This window comes from Columba livia, chromosome 4 (genome assembly GCF_036013475.1).
Source record: "Columba livia isolate bColLiv1 breed racing homer chromosome 4, bColLiv1.pat.W.v2, whole genome shotgun sequence".
Taxonomy (NCBI): domain Eukaryota; kingdom Metazoa; phylum Chordata; class Aves; order Columbiformes; family Columbidae; genus Columba; species Columba livia.
The window spans coordinates 34,137,349-34,158,544 of record NC_088605.1 but is presented as its reverse complement, the minus strand read 5'-3'; the positions used below and the strand labels follow the sequence as shown (position 1 = coordinate 34,158,544).

General features: G+C 40.8%; 2 protein-coding genes across 6 annotated transcripts in view; one reads left to right on the top strand and one right to left on the bottom strand.

Annotated features, from left to right (window-relative positions):
• SNX25 (sorting nexin 25) overlaps positions 1-7,565 on the top strand; it is an 86,123-nt gene extending 78,558 nt beyond the window's left edge. For both annotated transcript variants that reach the window (XM_065061176.1, XM_065061177.1), the window contains 5 exons: positions 1,464-1,581; positions 2,791-2,857; positions 4,368-4,549; positions 5,683-5,783; positions 6,558-7,565. In XM_065061176.1, the coding sequence (XP_064917248.1) occupies positions 1,464-1,581; positions 2,791-2,857; positions 4,368-4,549; positions 5,683-5,783; positions 6,558-6,632 (543 nt within the window). In that variant the 3' untranslated portion in view covers positions 6,633-7,565. The remainder of the gene's footprint in view (positions 1-1,463; positions 1,582-2,790; positions 2,858-4,367; positions 4,550-5,682; positions 5,784-6,557) is intronic.
• A 1,040-nt stretch (positions 7,566-8,605) lies between these two features.
• On the bottom strand, positions 8,606-17,625 carry LRP2BP (LRP2 binding protein). Of its 4 annotated transcripts, none has more exons than XM_065061200.1 (8): positions 17,331-17,563; positions 16,814-16,929; positions 15,558-15,671; positions 14,002-14,144; positions 13,823-13,928; positions 13,133-13,356; positions 10,572-10,737; positions 8,606-8,731 (listed from the first exon to the last, which is right to left on the bottom strand). In XM_065061200.1, exons 1-8 carry the CDS (start codon positions 17,392-17,394, stop codon positions 8,666-8,668), a joined length of 999 nt encoding a protein of 332 aa, XP_064917272.1. In that variant the 5' UTR covers positions 17,395-17,563; the 3' UTR covers positions 8,606-8,665. The 4 variants fall into 4 exon arrangements, with proteins under 4 accessions (XP_064917272.1, XP_064917273.1, XP_064917271.1 ...); XM_065061201.1 differs by having other exon boundaries at positions 16,814-16,926; XM_065061199.1 differs by lacking the exon at positions 16,814-16,929 and having other exon boundaries at positions 8,606-9,745; positions 17,331-17,625.
• Between the last annotated feature and the right edge of the window lie 3,571 nt (positions 17,626-21,196).

The following is a 21,196-nucleotide window of genomic DNA, read 5'->3' as shown; positions in this document are numbered from 1 at the left end:
GAAACTTTTAAAAGCTGGGGACTCATCAAGCTGTGGAAGTCGGTAAACAGCAGTCTGCATAACTTCTAACAGTGCACTTCAGTGCGGTGGGGTTTTTTCTTTCGTTTTTCTGGTTATGAGGAGAGAAGCAACATCTCGAGCAGTGCTGGAGAAAATGCCAAATGTGACACAGGGAGTGAGGGCTACAGGATCTGTAAGTGTTGGAATACGCGGCGCTGTGGAGTTATTTATTTATAGACTACTCTGCAGTGCTGCGCCTAGGGAAGATTCAGGGACTGAAAATGTACCCAAAGTCAATGATGCGCTTTAGAGGGGATTTGGAGGCTGTGAGGAAGGAGTAGGACAAACTGATGTATAGCTGAGATACTGTAGGGTACTCTCTGTGTAGCAGGGATCAAGTGATGGGCAAGGGATGACTAAAGATTGTGACCATAAGAATAAGGCCAAGAAAGATAACAAAATAATGCAAGAGAAGGAGAGCCATGGTTTTCCATTCTAGATGGTGAGGTGGGGGAAAAGCAACATTAGATGGTGGAATTATAAGGAAGAGATGACTGATTTCTTTGAAAACCAGGGCTGAACAAAGAAAATTTGTCTGCTTGCCATTGTGACCATCCATGAAGCAGACTGGGACATTGCACCGGCCTCTGTGGGGGTCAAGTCTCCCTCACTGTGGCTTTGCTCTAAGCACCGATGGGCAGGGGAAGATCCAGGAAAGCAAAGGGATGTGCTGGCTGCCACGAGTACTGCTCGGTAGTGTAGTCCTGATGCAGAAGCAGATCTTGACAATACTGAGAAACAGCCTGGTGTCTGCGCTTTATTCTTGAATAAATGATACCACCAAAACTGAGGTGGTTCAATCCATTCTTCTCCTGTGGGTCTGTTCTGAATAACTCCCTTCATTGTCCCAAGCCTGGGTATCCTCAGGCTCAGGTCACTGAGTACCACCACATGATGTTTCTGCCTGTGACTGGTACCCATTAATGGTGCTTGTCTTTGCAGTGGCCAGTTCCTCTTCTGCTGCCAGGCTGGGCTCCTGGCTTTACTGCAAGGACAGCTGGCTGGTGCCTGGTCCTGCTGAGCACAGTCTGCTCTCCAGGGGAGACACCTACCTGCTGCTCCCTGTGCCATAACCAGATTCTCCCCCTTTCTTCCTCACTGCTCGCATTGAAAACAGCTCCAGCTGGCTCACTCCCCATCCTGCATGTCCTTCCTGGGTGTTGTGTCAGAGGAGGCTTTGCAATCACAAACGCTTCTGAGTGCCACCTCCTCCTTCCAGCTCTTGTCTGGTGGGAGGTGCAGTCCCTTTGCAGACTGCCTGGTGATGTTCCCGTTTGCCAGATCCTGCCAGCAGCAGAGTTTTTGGCTCCAGTGCCCTTTCCTGAGAGTGTGGCAATACCTAAATCCATTCTGGAATCAGGATGGGGAGCTGCAGTGCATACCCATATTGTGTCTCTTCCCAGGAAGAAACAGAAGAGGATAGTGACCTGTCGGACTACGGAGAGGAGATGGATGGGAAAAGGGACTCTCTTGCTGAACCATGTTTCATGCTGATTGGAGAGATTTTTGAGCTGCGAGGAAGTAAGCTGCAAACCTGCTTATTTGCTAGTGGAATCCATTGGCCAAGAAATCTGGGGCGCTTTGTAATTTGGATTTTTCCGCTATTTCAATAAGTGGAAATGTTCTTTCAATCTATTATAGCCAGTTTGTTTGGAACAGAGCTGTTCTTCAGTAGCTCATAACTTTAGAGCTTTTATTCAAAAGTTAAAGTCCAATAGAACATGGCAATAAAAATGTAACTGGTAGTGGAGAGCATTTACATTCAATATTCTTAAGTTTCTCATTTAAAAAAAAAAATCTGGAAAAAACAGAAGTACAAAAGCATGTTTTCTGTAAATAGGCTGTGTGTTAGAATGTATGAATTATGAGGAAGGAAAGACAGCTTTATCATAGAACATGTCATTGACAAAGCAACATAATTCTAATGTCCATTTAAAGTGTATTATGTATTCATTTTAGTTCTAAAATTTGTATAATGGGGAAGATGCTAGAATTCTGGTGTCTTTCAGTACCAGATTTTTCTTCTCCTCCTTTACATAACTGAAATGATGGTAATAAAGAAAACAGGGGTTTTTTCTATTTGAATGTGCAGCCACACTTGATGCCCTATAAAATTATTTACAGGGTAACTATTACAAAATGCAGCACCTTCCAAAAATGGCAGATGTATCTCCCAAATATAGATTTTCTTGTGCTGATGCTGAACAGCATGAAAGAACCAATAATTGCTAGGAGGCACACTTGTTTCCTTTATTTGTATTGAAAAGCTAACTGCTTGGTTTATTTGAGTGAACATGTTTTCAGAATTTTAATGCTGCTGCTGTGTGTACAACAATGTACCAGTAGGTATGAAAAGGATGTGAATTTTGAGGGGTTTTCTTTTTTCCAGCAGAGAAAGAGGCTTGGGTAGTTTTAAGGTTCAATAAACTTGAAATAGTCTTAAACATATAAGTTTACGGTATAAACTACAAATGCATATTACAGATATGTTTATGTAATCTGCAGGATTTAAAAACCATATAGCAAATAGTACAGGGAAAGCAGTGTAGAAAAATGAGACTCATGTACAATTAGTGAAATCTTAGGATTATAACAGATATGTTTACTGTAGGGGTGGGTTGTGTTTTGGGGGGGTTGCGGGGGACAGGTTGGGAAGGTTTTGTACATGGTCATGAGTTCCCTAATGTTATTAACCTCTTGTTATTAACCTGTCATTTTTCATTATTCTAGTGTTCAAGTGGGTCAGAAAGACATTAATTGCACTAGTACAAGTCACTTTTGGAAGAACTATCAACAAGTAAGTAGCTGTTACTTTAACTGAATGTGCATCGTTGTTCTATGAAAAAAGGGCTGAGAGCAGAATGGTTAAAACAATTATCTGGACATTCTGTTGTATATCATAATCTGCTCAATTTGCAAATATATTATGTTGATTAGACAATACACAGATACATTAATTATCTTTTTCCTTTTTTTTTCCTCTACACAGGGCTTTGCTTTTGGAAGAACACAGTATTTTATGGGAGGCAGAATTATAAAAAGAGACTTATTTCTTTTTAGTGAAGCAGCTTTGCATATATGTATATACACATACATATATAAAAAACGTTAATTGCTATCCTGTTTTTCTGAATGGCCTGGCTCTGAATGGCTTTTATTAGCTTGTGCTTTATCTTACAGTCTCGTGAAGAATTTTTGCCAGATCTGAACCTAGGTTTCAGTTTTAAGTAATCTCTTTCACATCAAATACATATTTATCTACAGTGACTAAAATAGTGGTTTTACATTATGAGAACTATTAATTTATAGCATGAAGCCTGTACAGCTGTAACAGCGATGTGTTTTCATAAAGGTCTTTTTCTGTATCATTTGAAGACGTCTGCCAAGTGAGGCCTGACCGCGGCTATGGAGAAAGCGTGCGTGGCTGTACGCACCTTTCACACGTGGAAAGCTGTGTCACTGGTCAGAAAAAATTTGGAAGGGTATTCTACCAACAGGCCAGGCTGCTCCTTTGGCCAGTCAATGACTAAATTTGCCCAGGCCAGCATGGCTTTTAGAACAGTTCAGTTCGCTGAGTTTTAAATTCATCGGTTCATTTGTTTGCACGCTCCTGATAACCAGCACGAGAAACACCTGAGAGAGGACAGAGAGTGTGTGTGTGAGCACAGCACGCGTGCCAAGCGGCTGTCTAGATTTTCCTGAGCTGGTTGAATTTTTACATGTATTTGATTTTAAGGGTTTTGGCTGTACCGCGGCACCGTTGGGCAGCGCTGCCCAGAGCCTGCTGTCTGCCTGGGGCTCTGTGCTGGAGGCTCTGGTGTAGACGCTGCCTCCATTTGTAATCCCTTCTGTAGTCACCCCTTGGTATCTGTAAGGGAACTTACAGTGCTTTTGTTTTACAAAACTTCTTCTGTTTTCATCCCACCGGGCACATCTGTTTGGAGTTCTCTACAATCATTTATCTGATTTTTATAGCTTTACCCAGTGGAGCCTTTGTACTGTCCATCCTTGAAATGGATGGACATACACGTATACACATTTCAATCTAGTATTTGTAATTTGTAGTGTATGCTTGTGGATTACATTGAAATGTAGCCTTTCCCACGTCTCAGTCAGGTGTCTGCAGTGATCCAGATCCTAAAGCACACCGTGCTGAATAAAACTTGCTGTGATGCTGGTGAAATCAGCTTAGGCAAATTGGGATGAAAATGAGCATCACTTCTTATTTTTTCAGGAGTAAAAATAATAAATCTGCATAAAATGGGAAAGACGAGCTCTAATGTGCTCCCTTCTACACTTCTTTACAGGCAAATCCGTGACACTGTACACTGGATGTTCAGTGAACCAATGCTTGTTTACTACATTGGGGTGTTTAGAGATGCTTTTTGGCCAAATGGAAAGTTAGCGCCACCACCGAGAGCCAAGAGCGACGAACAAAAGCAAGAGACGAAACAGAGAGCACAGCAAAAACTACTTGAAAACATTCCAGGTGAGATCACTTTCATTCTGCTTAGTCACAGATTTAATAACTAGTAAGGAAGCTGGTTAATCAAACACTGTTCTGCTGCATCTAAGATTTTCCCTGTAGAGTTGTAAATTACGGTTATTTGCATAAATAAGGATAATTTGGGGCCTTACTCAGCGTCCTGGACTGAGTGGGGTTTCCAGCACTTCCCGTTGCCTGTTGTCATCTCCCGAGCCCCGGCAGTGTCACCTTCAGCACGTGCCTTGGAGGCCAGTCATGCAATTCTGACTCTTCAGAGAACCTGTAAATCCAAAGCACCTAACAGGGAAGAAACACAGTTCATTCCCTTTAGCCCTTGGAAATGCACTTAAGCATAGGTTGAATGCTTTTTATTTCCCTTTTATCTGTATAGAATGTACTTTAATGAGCTATTTTATGGCTTCACTGAGATATCTTGTATACCCCTGGTATTAGGTTGTTTAATCAGCCTTTACTGCAAAAATAGCAGAAGGTATGTGGGCAAAATATTTGTCATTTGATGTGTAAACAACCCTCCATTTACTCTCCCTGTTATATACTCACCTATTTACCCAGAATAGCCTTCCGTAGTTCATTTGTGGTTTTGCTGAATGCACTTCGATCATGAAGCATTGGATCACTATTTATTCTCTAATTTAATCCAAAATCTAAATAATTGACTTAGAATTCTCTTATCTGCTGTACTTGTGGGAAGTATTTTCTGTAAAGACTGAGAGACAACTGGCCTAAATCTGTTCTAAGTGTTGTAGGAATTCTGTCTTTGTGGCTGAAGGTATATTTAGGTGAATGGTTTAATAATGTATGAGGTTAGACATCGCTCTGTGAGATGAACATAGTCTGTATCATGTCAAAACACTTAAAATGTTGTCACAGAGAGGCATACTCTATTATTTAACTGGGGTTACTTGAGAATAAGAGTATCTTTTCAACCCGTGACCTGAGTTACCTGTGTGTTTTTGAAAGGTTGGTGATGGGGACAGTGGATCTCGTAACCAAGGGCCACGGAGCGGGTGGTTCTGTTTCCCCGCTCCGTGGGCAGCGCTGTCGGTAGCCGTGTTAGCTCTGGGCTCTGCTCAGCTTGAGTGAAACAAGATAAGCTGAAGTAACGTTTGTTGCAGATACTCTGCAGAGTCTTGTTGGACAACAAAATGCCCGTCACGGTGTAGTGAAAGTGTTCAATGCGTTGCAAGAAAGAAAAGCTAACAAGCATCTACTCTATGTGAGTAACCAGAAAAGTAGCCTTTTAACTTTATAATCCTACTAATTGCTGAGTTCTGCTCACTCAGTATTAAAACTTGGGGTGTGTGTTTTTGCAGAGATTTATTTTGTACTGTTGTTCTGTGTGCAAGTAACTTTTTTTTGGTATTAAAATAAGTCAGACAGAATATACTGGGTTCCATCATTTAACTAATTTTGAATAACAAAAAGCTGTTTAAGTTTAAAAACAGTATTGCGTTTGTCCAAGAGACATCCTCTACCGCATCCAACTTGCCTGACTTTGTAAATTGCAAACTAATTCCTTCATCCAGCTGAGAATAACAAACATACCTTGGGGAGCCCTAGGGAAGGAGAGCATCAGGACTTCCTCGCAGTTTGGACATGCCCACTCTCCAGAAGTCCCGCTCCCCTCCTGTTGGTTGGGACTGGATCCACGTGCAGTCCCGCAGCAGCCAGTGACTGTCGCAGCCCACACGCGCCCTGGTGCTGGTGTGGCTGCTGCGGCTGCTGCAGAGCAGCGCAAGTTTATACGGGGTGGCAAATACCCACCTGAAAGCAGCTGCCCACGGTACTTGCCTTCCTTCAGCCTGAAGACACTCCCCGTGTCTTCTGTAGGGCACGTGCTTACTTTGGGGTGAAAGAAAAGTAGTTGTGTGAATGCTATATAGAGTGGCCCCGGGTGCTCTGCGATGTGTGATGCTCCGAACGCGTCAGAAGGGAAAAACAAATTGTCGCTTGGCACCCACGCTGATCTTACCTCCTTTCTGTTTTTCAGGTTTTGCTGGAACTGCTGCTAACTGAGCTGTGTCCTGAGCTCAGAGCTCACGTAGAGCAGCTTAATGCCACTTAGGTTTGAATCTGCACAATTGGACCACTAGAGAAATGTCTATGTCCAATAATAGACATGAAACTTATTTTCCTCTTTTCCATAGAGGGCTGAGGACTATGATTATTTTTAGCATTTTTCTTTCCTCTTGAGTTTTTTGTGAAGTAAACAGACTTGAAAAGATCTGATGCTGTAGTAGGGTAGACAAGATAATGCTGTATAGTTGCCAATTTTTATTTAAATTGTTCTATTTGACTACTCTTCTGTTTCAAATATAGATTGAAAAATAAATGTTCATATAATCTGAAAGAAACCAGAAAATATTTTAAACATTTATGAAAAGAAATTTTGCTTATGGTGGTAAACTAATGAATGTTGTACAGTTCTAATCTCCTCACTGAGGATTTGAGCATTCCTTTTTTCTTGTGTATTGAAAAAGCTTGTCGTGCAATACTACATGTAAAGCTATCGTGAGAATTTTATCGATTTTGTTTTTACCAAAGATTTCCTGTAGTTTGAAGCATTTGTAAGCAATAAATAACACAACTGGATTGCAGTACTTGATAATGAAGCTGTACTGACAACTAGTGAATGAGTTTGACAGCACTAGGTTCGTAAGGAATATTTACGTTACTTTGAAGTCTGTGTCAAAAATATGTATTGTAAACTGGTATGTCCTAACAGAATGCCTGTGTTAAATGTTAGTTCAGAGATTAGTGCTTATGAATTGCTTCTATGAATGATTAAGTAGACATTTAATTAAACCATTCTAATAACTTCCCTGATATTACTCAGGGCTGTTTTATTCAAATACTCCAATTTCAAACAACCTTCAAATCTTTCCCTTATTTTATACAAGGAAAGAAAACGATGTCTTTGGTGGTTTTTTTAATTTATGTAAAAATATGTAAATATGGTCTTAATGCACATCTAAATAATTAAACATCATCAAAAATCCCTAGATGACACTCATTATTTTAAACTCAGTACAGTTGTGCTCTTAGATAAACTGCTGGCTGTAGGTTAAGGTACATAAAACCATTATGCTGTCTTTCAATCAATGTTTTTAGTAACATCTAGCCTTCTGTTCCAACAGTTTCAAAAAAGTGTAAGTCACGCCAGAGTCCTAGGAAACAGGCTGAGTTTTGCACATACAAAGTTTTATAAGTAAACAGATGTTTAAAAGTGTGCAAACCTGTCATAGCAATCAGCAAAATTTACTAGTGGTTAATCAAAGTATCTTTGGATAATAGATTCAGCATAACATTGCTCAGGGACACACACTCATAGCCAAAAGGTTTTCAACTATTTGTAGTAAAAGCAGAGGCAGTATAAATGCAATATGAAGAAGGATTGAGGAGCACGGGCTTTGTGCAGAGGACGTGTATGTAGGATGTTTCCATACTAATGTTTTTTTGCACAGTTCTGTAAGTGGTTATCTTCTAGTTTTAGAAGTTGACATGGTTTGAAGCTTAGTGTCATACAGGCCAACTTCTAACTTTGAATCTCTGCAGTCCAAGAGTAAAATGTGTTAAGACACGTAAGTAGATCAAGATGTGTTAGGAAAGCATCTAAAGGGAAGTATACACACCACTAACAAAGGGAGGATTTAAGAGTGGCTGTGACCTGTGAGTGGGTTGTATGTGAAGACTAGACAAGTTTGGGTTCAGGCTTTTCAGCTTACAATTTAATGTTTAAATACTAAAAATTCAAAAAAGGAACCAACCATTTTTATTTAGTCTTGGTTTGATTCATGTGCTATATAGCAGTATGACATAAAGACAACACAGGACATCTGTCCCAGTAAAATGTCCTTAATAAACCTGAAGTCTTCAATAGCATTTTTAAAAGTCTGCCTTTGCCTCTACTCAGTTAAAGGATGAGTGTGAGCTTTTTGCTTTTTTTTCTTTGATAAAAAAGAATCAGTAAATTGCTCTAAGTAATAATTTATAGAAAGTTGAAAAGCAAACAGTAAGTGATGAGCAGTCTATAATGGCTGGAGATTAAAGATGGTTTATTGTTGGAAATGCATTTATATACTGCAGTTCAAGGAAACACTAAATTCTTCCAAGATTAGCTGCCAGTTGAAGGTCAGAAGCAACACCAGGATCCAGAAGGCATGCCTTTGAAAACAAAGAATAGGGGGTTCTATTCATATTAATGGTTTACAGCTAAAATAAAATTGTATGTTGTCAATATAACATTAATAAGCTCTTTAAGTTTTGTTGGCAGTATCTCAGATAATTGACTTGTTAAAATATTAAAGACTTAATATATTCAGCTTTAAATCCGTTTCTGATGCCACGTAAGAAAAACGCAGTATTTAAAATGAGCATACTTGACTGTAGTGTTAGGCTTGGTTTTATTTTTTTATTCTGTTTATGGGTGTGGCATGTGCTGGTACCACAGTCAGAGACATGAATTTGTGTGCAGATTGGGTGGTTTTCATTCACTTCCATCATCTACCTCAATACCCTCTGGGACACCCATCTTCTCGTTCTCGCCTCTTTCAAAACTGACTGGGTCTAAGAACGGTAGGCCAACCATGCAGCTGAGCAGTTCATTAAAAAAAGCGAACATGATTTGCATTTAAGTGTACATAATTGTACAGTTAACATGAGAGTTTGTTTCCAGATACAAAAGAAACCTAACACACCCACAGCTTTTGTCTTTTACTTGTTTTACAGTTACTGTGTGTCAGGTAGCTTAATGTATTTTTCTATCCCTTCGCTTTTGTTGCTGATGGAGAGGTGCATGGCTCCAGTCAACGGAAATCGTCTCTCTTTGTATTAAGAAGCTAGTGACAATCCTAGACCGGTCTCAGATGTACCGCTAGTGAATGATGAGTGAAAGCTGTAATATTCTTTCAGCTGTAGTGTTTACACTAGACATGATGGGGAGGGCTGTACTCCCACAAAGCCATGCAGCAGCACAAGCCTGGTGGGCCCCTCCATTCCCAAAGACTTATCTTGGAGTGCTGGCAACAGTGTTCGGAACACCCCAGCCTGTGTTCCTTTTGTGGTCTCTTCCTCATCCTGTCCTCTAGAACACTTGTCACAGCAGGAGAACAAAATGTTTGCAGTGTTCGCGTTCAGAGGATCACCTGCTCTGCCAGGCCTCTTGTATCAGCAGCTTCACTGAGTAAGGAGCCGTGAAAACTGTTATTTGATAACTTATCGTTTACATAACTCTCTATTTATTTGGGTTGCACCAAGCTGGACATCAAAGTATTCTACTTGCAGAAACAAATGGTGTCTACATGCACAGAAATCATAGAACCTTACTGAAGCACAGATGTAGTCTTGCTACAGTGCTTTTAGTTGGCATAATCATCTTGCCTTGACTGTACCTTTAGGCATCACTGATATTATTTAGCAGATTCATCTTCTAGAAGCCATTATTGATCTTTTTCCTCAAGCAATAAATCTTGCTTCAACTTCAGAACTTTCACAAAATGTGACCTATTTTTCCCCCCCCGTATATCAAGTAACACTAGATCCTCAGCTATCTAAAAATGTAAACATAAAAATAAGCATGACAAGTAGTTATGACTGATTTAAGTATTGTTAATGAAGGCTGTAATTGTTAGAGAATCTATAGTAGAAGATAAGTTATGATTTTTCAGTTTGAGAGAATGACAGATGGCAAATCAATTGGGGAAAAAAATTATTAAAATAGTTCAGCTAATTTATCTTGCAGGTTACCAAGCTGCGCTGTCCTGATTATCACAGATTTTTTTGTTTGTTTGGCAGAATGCATTGTTTGGTTAAGCAAGTGGGCAGATGGTATCCTTTCAAGGCTATTTTTAGATGTTTTCAATATAATTTTATCACTCTTCATTTTCTTGCACAGATTTCTTTTTTTAACATAAATAATGTTGGAGTCTTTAACCAGACAGTAAATTCAAATATTCAAATCTGAGGTGTCACTCAATTTCATGAGATACAGACTTCCCCAGCTTACCTTAGAATAGTATTTTTCAGCAGCAGCTTGATCTTGCTGTGTACCACGGCCAAGCTGGAGGCACCTGGCCAGGTAGAAAGCAGCCATAGCAGCCCCCTTGGCTACGTATGTCGGAAGACAACCAGTGATCTTTGCCAGCATAGCGATGTCGTCGTTTTCTGTAGCCCTGTTGTGGAATTTGCAGCATTAGGTCAGATAATGTTATTTCAAGCAATCATCTAAGTTGGCCACGTATGACTTGACAATGCCTGCTTTCTGTTTCCATCATTGTCCAAAATAAGCTGAAATTTATGTGTATTCAGCAGCCTGATGAGGATTCTTCTGTTCAGTATTTTAGTCTTATTTGAATCTTGTGATATTAAATAGCAAACAAATACGTTACTTTTGCAGTCACTTTTGATATAGTTATGAGAGTTATAAAAGGCAGCATATTTTATGCCAATTGTTTATATTAAAATATTTAATGGAAACTAATATTTATGTGGAAAAAAGGCAAAGCTCTTAATATAATAGAGCAACCTCATCTAGTGGAAGATGTCCCTGCCCACAGTGGGGGGGTTGGAACTAGATGATCTTTTGATGACCAATCCAAACCATTCCATGATTTTGTGATTCTAAAATTTCAGGTTCTTACTAGGATATTGGCAAGTCATAGTAGTCTGAAGATCTTGAACATACTTCAGAGCCTCAGGTTATAAGACCCACTTATGACAATCACTTGCATCTAGTTCAGCTCAATTATTTTCTTTCTTCTGCATGCATCTGCTTGCTGTCACCTTATTTTTAGCATGTTGTTTTTACTAAGAACCATTTTAAGAATCAGAGGGACACAGTAAACATTGTTTTAACTACCAGGCTATAATAACCTAATATTAGGTACAACATTTTCTAAGTGTGAATGGATTTTTTTTTCCGTTGTCTTGAAACAGATACCTGCAAGCCCCATATCCTTTTGAGATGACAAACAGTAATTATATGCTTCTTCACACATCATTCTGGTTTGCTGTTGTGTCAAATATTTGCAGAAAAAAAGGAAAGAAAAGTGCAAGTCATTTCAGTTTGTAGCTACTCCCTACAAATCGGTGTTTATGAAAGATTATTCTGATGTAACCCTCTGCAAGACAGTGCCTGCTAAATCACTTGAATGTGTTGACAGGAATATTCTCCCACCTAATTTGGTCCTGTTAACAAATACATGAACACAACAGAAAAAAGGGAAGAAAAACAAAAACAACCTACCAAAAAAACCCCAACTTATTAGCAGGAACACTCAAATATAATAACAGTAACCTGTTACCTCTTTTATCTTCCCTGACAATATAGCATTTTTGCCTGCCTTTCCAAAAGGTGCACAACGGGATGCTGATGCAAATAACAATACCCAGTCAACTCTAGTTCAACACAGCTGACTTGAAGAACATACCCTAGCAATGGGTAAGTAGAACTGTATGGGATAAAATAATCGTTACTTGAAGTGAATAGCTAATCCAGACTCCAAATATTAGGCAAGGTTGTACTGTACATAATCACATAATGGTTGTATGTTTGTACATAATGTAACAACCTGCATAGTTGGTATGAACGTAGGAGGCCAAACAAATTTTAGCAGGAAAGGTGCTTGATACAACTGGCTGAACTGCTATGAGATTTTTGCCTCAAGGCCAACTGCAATCCCAGTTCGGTGGAACTGTTTCAAGTCCAGTGGCAGCATCATTTGGTTGAGAAATTGTCACTGCTGGCTGCAGTGTGGGAATTCCATTGCTGTTTTCTGCAATCACAATTGCAGCTGATGAAGTGTGCTGTTCACTTGTCTGATTAATCTACCGTGCAGCATTGACTGGAGGGGATGCATTCCAAGCAAGACAAGCTGGACTAGACTGAATAGCCATCAGTCTTCTTACAGCGCAAGAGAAAGAAAAGCAGCAGTTCAGAGAGAAAACAATCCTTTTCAGCAATGAGTGTAACAAACAGCATTCATAGCCCAACTACTGAATTACTAGAGCTGTTGCTAAGCAGTGGAATATACAGGTTGTATGTATTAAGAAACGCCCAGTATATATACCCGGTATCAAAGCTTGCATTTCCTGTAAAGGACATGGGAACGGGACCAAAGCACATTGAGCCACAGAGCAAGGAAGTGATGGAGTAGAAGACAGAGGGTAGAAATGACACTAAGATGGGGGAGGTGGAGAGCAGAATAATACTTGTAGGGGTCTAAAAGGGAACAGTGGAGGTAGGAGCCTGGAGGAGGCCATGGACTGAGGAGATGGGAAGGCAGGGCTGCATGTGGCTGCCTACTGGGCATTCTGGTTAAAGGCTGTTGTGCTCCACAGGATCAAAAAGAAAGGTCCAGCTATACTGAGTAATTAAAAACTTTTTAGTATTAATTTTGTCTGTGATTTGCTATTCCTTCTTTAAAGAAGATGAGCGTTTGTAATTCTTTGTCTCAAATATCTCTTGACTTTGAGAGATAAGAGCATGAACTTCTTAATCATTTTAATCCAAGTTACATGATCTTACATGAAGAACCACAATAAAAAATAAAGCAAAATTAACTTTACCTTTTGGCTAATGCAACAGCTGTTGAGTAAAATTTTCTATTGTAATAATATTCCACAAGATGGCCTTGAGCATAGGTGTTTCCACGTTCTGCTGCTTCTCTCAAACACTCCACAGCAGCTTTGGTGTTTTGACTTACACCTTGTCCATGGAGATACATAACACCAAGTGCTCCCTGTGATTCCAGATTTCCATTGCCACATGCTTCTGAATGCCAGAAAAAAGCCTACAGAAGAGGCACAAAGTTGGAGGATATATTTACTTCAGCTGTCTTTCTTGCATACTTTTTCCATCAAAGTTTTTGTATCACCCATCCTGCAAGAAGTGTGCTTATACATAAAAGAAAGGGGAATCTTTGTAAGGCTTTTGAACCTGCTTCATTTACAGTCAGAGCTGTCAGTCAGTGACACCTGCTTGATTTCTGAAGGTTACCAAAGCTGACAAAACTTCAACCCATTCCATCATTCTCCTTGATACACCCACAAAAACAAACAAACCCCAAACCAAACCTTCCTGTCAAGTGAGTCAAAATGAGGGATTCTGGCCATCTGTTTGTACAGGCTTAAATGGATGATAATGCCTAGCAGTACTCAAAATACAGCTTTCAGAGTCAAATGCATCACCGTAATCTTTCTGTGAAATTCAGAATTAATTTGGACTCATGAAACTCAAGAGCTATGAGTGGGCTTTACCTTCTTCAGATCTTTTGGAACTGACACACAATAAAACAGTCCTAAAGTGCTCTGGGCCTTTACGCTTGCTTTTGGATTCCCATGGTCTGCAGCAATAAGCCACAACCTAAGGAAAAGGGGAGAAAGTTTAAGTAACACAGCATCTTATATTTGTCAGGAGCATTACTGACTGCTGTTACCTCTCAGCTTCCTCAGTTGACCGCCTAACACCACATCCTTCATAATACGCTCTGCCAAGATTGTATGCAGCTGCAAACTTCAAGTGTCTTGCTTTCGGAGAATCAGAAGAGAGTATTTTCTTCATGTATTCCACTCCCTTTTCCTAAAATGGAGACATTTTAGTTATAACATTCAGATTGCAAAGAGGATGTAATTAAAGAACCTGAGAATCCGCTAACTTCTGCAAGACAGCTAATTTTTCCACTTTGAAGAAAGGCTGAGGCATACCGGTAGGACAGTCTGGAGAACAGCATCCTATCAAAGCAGAACTCATCTTGGGTTACCAGACAGCCCCTGGATCTTTGACTCCAATATATTTTTAATGTGAATCATGTCCTTATAAAGGGTCATCTGATATTATATTACTCTTCATTGATAAATATTTTGTCAAAAATATTCTTTCGCTTACATAAATGAATGTGAATCCTAAACTTGCTACATTTTCAATTTTAGACTTCTGTAAGTTTTTCATACTGCACAATGTATGTGAGATCACATGAGCAGCTGTATAGTGTATCATCCAAGGACCTCATAAGTATTTTGGAAGCAAAATTTACACTGTTAGGATTTAGTATGGACACCCTGTTAAAATACACTAGAGATAGTCCTTCATGAAAGGTTCTTCTTGTATTCACATCCCATATTGCAATACATGGAAAAAAAAAAAAAAAAAGAAAAAGAAAAAATTTACTAAAATGTTTACTTGCAAGCAAACCAGTGTGGTAATTATACATGCACACAGAACAAATGAACCACCTCGAAAAAGCACCAGAATATTTTCTGCTCTGCTGACAATCCTCTAAGCCCCAGACAAGTCCGATCTGCTAATATACTATTTGGTTCAATTTTTTGTCCTCCCATCCAGTTATCTACCCTTTCTTTCACCCTATTTGTATTCTTTCCTCCTACCACTCTTCAAGGTCATGCTCTCCAATAAATTAACTATTTTTCTTCTTATTGTAGCAATTCTTTGCTTTATTGTCCTTATTTTCTTTTGTAATGTAATTTTAAAATTTTAATTCTTCAAATTCTTGCAAATGTAATTCTTCATTTGTCTAATTTAAAAATATTACTGCCAACCACTGGCAGAAGCACAATCTGCTATAGCACACATATTAAGAGAATTGAAAGTACCTTAAAAAAGGTCTTTGTGCAACACGTTTTACACTTCGAAACATAGTTGTTTCCATTTTTACACATTTTCATTTCTACACACTGCTTATTAGAAAGTAACTAATAGCAATTTTTAAACATAGTTTCCACAAACCCTTATAAGTTATATTTTAAAATACAAATGATCATATTTTTCAGATAAACCTATTTTATCGTGGCTACTTTTTGAGAAATTCTTCAGCTCAGAACCCTCTTTAATGACACTTAATAAACATCTGTACTTAATGAAACCAAAGCAAAGACATGTTTATTTTAAACTAAATATTTAATCAAGTTTACAAAGAAGCTCTTAGTAATTATCAGCTAATATGAAAAGTAAAAAGTGTATAACTAGATTACTCACAGGGTTTTCTCTAGTGCCTAGTCCATCATAGTGCATTACACCGAGCTGATACATTGCTTGAAAGTCTGTATCCTTGATTTTTTCAAATTGTATTAATGCTTCTTCATAGAGCCCCTAGGAAAGACACAATAAACAATGAAGTACACAGAACAAAGAGTATATATGGCAGTTTAACTCTCTGGTATGTACTCTCACAGTTTTTCAACCTGGAGCGTTTTCCTCTTCAGCAAAGAACAAAAAATTGCAACCACAGAAGTGGCAGAAAACAGAAATCGAGTAAGTCAAAAACCCCAAGAAAGTTGGATAGGGTGGATGCACTAGCTTTCATTGTTTTTACATACATTTAAAAACCCCTACATATAAGTAGTGGTATACAGACATCACCTCTGAAACAAAAAGACATTCCAATAACCTTTCTTCCCCTCCCTCAAAATGCCATCTTTTAAATGTATTGTCATTTTTTATGTATGGGCAGCAATATGTAACACAGACATCCAAGCCAGCTCATCAAGAAACAGGCAGGTCTTCTGCTCCATGGGATCTTGATCATGCCAAAATCAGGCAATTCATTAAGGAGAACATTACAAAGAAGAAGCAGAAACCCTGAGTGAGTTAATTCTGCTCCTGCTGCAAACCCTGAAAGTGATTTACACTGTGCCACCTCTGCACTATAAACAGTACTGAATCCATGCACATCACATTTGAAAGGACGTGTGCTACATTCTTTTGCATCGTCTTGAGCTGAGCTATTCTAATTTCCACAGTAAATTGATGTTCAAGTAACCTGTCAGACACTGTTTCCTGAGCATTTACTTTCAAATACAGGGGCAACCAATTTTAGCTTAAGTAGGCAGGTACAGAAATCTCCAAGATAACATTTTTCAATGAGTTTCATCAAAACCAGTAGTTAGCCAGCGAACAAAGATTGAAAGCTGCATCTTTGGTCAGGGACCAAGTACCACATAACTGAAAACACTGTGTGTTGTGTTTGGGCAGACAGCTGGCTGAAAACCAGCTCAGCTTGGAAGTTAACTGTAGGGACAGGCTGCTGCTTATGAGACCTGGGAGGGAACTGGAAGACACCACTAGATGCTTGGGGAAAGTGTAGGAAAAATGCATTTAGCGGCAAAACCTGACCATTTTCATGGTGAAAAAAACCACAGTCGTGGTTTTTTTTAAGGTGTCTCTTTTTCCACTGAAATGGTATTAAATATAGTCAGCTTTACAGTATTTACTTAAAAGAAGGAAACAACAACCTCTTCGTAGTACAGTTGTCCTTTCAGAAAACATGCCAGAGTATCTCCACGTGCTATTCTTTTCTCCAACAGCTCTTCTGCTTTTGCAAATAAAGCAGCATGGCTGCAGTTCTCTGCTTAAAAATAGACATACATTTGGAGTTTGTGGTTTGTTTGTGTTTTGTTTTGTTTTGTTTTTTCTTTTTCCTTGCCCTTCCCAGCCCCTCTCCCCCCCACCCCAAAACAGCTGGAACGGCATCAATGAGCACACAAAATGTCTGAAGCTGGTGGTGTCCCCTCCCCTTTTTATTAATTTTTTAAAGACTAAGTTGAAAGGGCTATTTGATAAAAAGCTGACCCTTGTGAACGTTCAGTTCTTCATGGAAGAGCTTAAAAGGCAACCCAAACAAAAGAGGGGGTCTTCGCACCACAAAACGCCTTTCCACGTCAGCTGGGAAGCAACAAGGCTGGGGGACCCTCAGAACCCGGCCCGCGGGGCGGCTGAGGAGCGGGGTGGGCCCCGCTGCCGGCTCCGTACCTGGCGGCCCGCGGGCGGGCCGAGCGCTGCAGGCCCGGGGCAGCCGCTCGCTCCGCAGCTCCATCCCGCCCCGGCGGTGAGCGGGCTCCTTCCCCCGGGGCTGCCGGCCGGCGGGATCCCGGGTCCGCCCCGCCTCCTCCTCCGGGCACCGGCGCCTCGGGCCTGCTGGTGTCGGGCTACCCGAGTCCCGGCCGTGGCGGCGGCCGCCCCGCTGAGTGAAGCGGCGGCCGCCTCCAGGCGGCGGGTGGCGGCCGTTGTCTCAGTTGTCCCCGTTGCTGTCCCGGAGCCCCGGGCTGCGGCAGCAACAAGCACCGCTCCACAGCCAGGCCTTGGTGTCCCACAGCCTTCGACAAGGTGGGAAAACGGGGTCCATTTTCCGACAGACGGGAAAGTGACAGTGTCATTTAGGCCGGGAGTCTGTGGAAATAAAAATTCTAGTGTTGGCCAGTGCCAAAAAATGTGAAAATACATGACGGGATAGGACAGGCTGCAGCTTGGGCATCCATAGGGGCTTTCCTGTTACCTGCCGGTCCTGTTGCATATTAAATCACAGAATCACAGAATGTTAGCGATTGGAAGGGACCTCAAAAGATCATCTAGTCCAGTCCCCCTGCCAGAGCAGGAACACCTAGATGAGGTTACACAGGAAGGCGTCCAGGCGGGTTTTGAATGTCTCCAGAGAAGGAGGTTTCCCCTCAGCCTCCTCCAAGCTAAAGAGACCCAGCTCCCTCAGCCTTTCTGCTCTGCAGAAAGCAAATATAGGGGAAAATGACAGAAACTCTTAGCGCCATTCCATTAAAAAGGCACCAGGCCATGAAAGTTCAGTCTGGCAGACGGGACCTCCTTACTGCCAGTGATCACAAACTGTTTGCTGTGGTGTAGTTTGTTTTCCCCATATAGATACTACAAAAGTTAGAAGCATAACTGAGAGAAAATGCTGTTTGAAGCTGATTTATCCTGAAATGTAAGGCATTGTTTCTACTTCTGTTGACAGCTTCGGGCTGTCTCTCATATAAAAAGGGAGATTACACCAAAATGCTGTGAGAGTGCTGTAAATAATAATCTTTAGCTGCATTCCCAGGGGTTTTTTTTCCCCCCAGATGATAATCATCCTTTCATTTTGGGCTGTGCAATCTGTTTCTCTAGCAACAGGGACAGAGGCAACAGTCAAAACAGCAGAGGAATGCTTGCACATTGGTGCGGTTAAACCTGCGGGCTCTGTGTGATGTTTTCCAACAGTCCCAATTGACTTTAAGTGACAAAAAACTCCTAAAACTCACCCTGATTCATTTTGTGGGGGTCACACAGCCTAAGAAGTCTACAGGAAAACGAACTATTTTTAAAGCATCAGTGAATTATTTGATTTAACAGGCAGAGTGAAGAGCAATACCCTTCAGCAAAGGCCATTAACACCGGGCTGGGTTGCTGCTTTTGATACTGAAAGGCTTCAGTAAGGATTCAGAAAGGATTCAACAGCACACCTGGGCTTGTCCGATTGCTTGCATGGCTTTATTAGGGCCGGTTTTTCACTTTCTGGGTACCTGAGCAAGATGAGTAGTCTGAGATATGAAGCGCAGAGGAATTTTTAGCCAGTTTTGTAGCAGAACAGCTGCAGCCTGGAAGCCTCGACCTTAAGTGGCACTTGGGCTGGGCCACACAAAATATATCAGAACTGTTGCAGCTGTGTTTATAACCAATACAAGTATCGGTTCTTCAGAGGCAGAAGAGTTTTGCAGGTGCTAATGAGCTGGGCAAAATGTGACATGAAGCTCAAGAACTAATTAATAGCAAGAATTTGAAGAGAGTTGTGCCCAGCAGGATGTGAGAGTTTGCACGTGTGGTTAGGCTGGAAACACGGGATTCCTGGGGTGCAGCTTGAAACCTCCAAATTGTTGAGGTAATGTAGGGGAGGAGGGTTTTTAATAAAAAAATACCTCTGGGGCCATCCAAGACTTTTTACTCTCAAGCTACTTCTGGATATGTGTGTTTTCAGAAGAGTCTTTATAGCTGCATAAACAATGACTGTGGATTTCTGGCATCTGTGCAGAGTTATTTAATCCCTAACAATGCACAGGTAGAAGAGTTGGGGTTTTATTTGTTTATTAACTAATTTGCTTGGCTAGCTCTTCAGGAAAAAGAAACATTTGGTAATTACTCAGATGTATTTCCTTCCATATGAAAGGAAAGGTGAAAACTGTCACTTACTGAAATAATTCTGCTGAATTTATACGTTGCCTATTTACCTGAACTTTTGCACCGTTAAAAATTATATAATGTATGTTCATATTCCACTACCTAAATAATTTATATTTGCTTTCCCAAAGGTGAAGCAGGAGGTAATTTTCATAACATTTGTGTGCTTATTTCAGAACTATATATACCCTAAAGGAACACTGTTAAGCTTCTTTTCCCTTAACTCTGTTTTATCAAAACCATGATTTTTTTTTTTAACATGACTTTGATTCCTTTTTTCAAAATGATAGTAGCAATTATGAGTAACTTCCATATGAAACATCTAGGCATCTGACACACTACAGTGCTAAGGAAACACCCTTGTATGCCGTGGACACTGGGTTAAGATGCTCTTCACGTGAGGCTTTTAATGGCGAGGCGTGATAACTGGTAATTGAGTCCTCTGTCAAATTGGATTTTATAGCATGGAAAGGACAGGCAATTGCTTTTAAACATAATCTGGGCAAAGGCTGTGTCCATGCAAAATGGAGTTCTGCAGTTGTTTTTGAAAACTGAAAGCAGTCCATGATGGGGAGTGTGGTTTATCTGTGCATGGACATTCAGCTCCTCCACCCCTGCCTTCCCCAGCCACCACGGACACCAGTACTGGAGCTCTGGGAGGGAAAAGCTGGTCTTGCCATGAAGCGTCACTGTCACCACGTTCGAGATTTCAAGCACTTATTTTTGGTGGTAACTGTCTTTGAGCGTGGCTGGTTCTTGTCTCCAGCACAGGCTGGTCTATAGGTGGAAAGGCTGTCTGTGTTCTTAGGCCATAGAGTACATCTGACTGTATCTCTGATACTCAGTGCTCAAGGAACTGAAAATGAAAACTCAATTTTTGCAAAACTGCTTTGAACAGAGGTGTAATAGGCGACTCTCGATGTTTGCAATCACCAGCCCCCTCAGACAGGTGAGGAACTTGCTGTAACCTGCACCCAACAGGAGCCCCGCACTTGTCTCGCCTGCTCCATCTCCTTCACCTCCTGGCCGTGCTTGGGCAGGAAGATAGCAGGGATTTCTTCATGCCGACTTCGGCTTTTTTGGGGGGAACGACTTTAAGTTAATCCTCTATATTTTGCTTTCCCAGACCCAAGTCTGCCTCAATGTGTACTTTACAAACCAGTGTTAACATAGATTGTCAGAACCACTGTGGAAAGTTGCCCTTCACAGAATCACAGAATGTTAGGGATTGGAAGGGACTTCAAAAGATCATCTAGTCCAATCCCCCTGCTGGAGCAGGAACGCCTAGGTGAGGTCGCACAGGAAGGTGTCCAGGTGGGTTTTGAATGTCTCCAGAGAGGGAGACTCCACAACCTCCCTGGGCAGCCTGTTCCAGTGCTCTGTCACCCTCACTGAGAAGAAGTTTCATCTCAAATTTAAGTGGAACCTCTTGTGTTCCAGTTTGAATCCATTGCCCCTTGTTTTATCATTGGTTGTCACCAAGAAGAGCCTGGCTCCATCCTTGTGACACTCACCCTTCATGTATTTATAAACATTAATGAGGTCGCCCCTCACTGTCCTCTTCTCCAAGCTGAAAAGACCCAGCTCCCTCAAACGAACAAATGAGGCAAATAAAATGATGAACATATGGCCCAGGGCTTGGGTTTCAGCTGAAACCGTGTGCCGCTTGATGA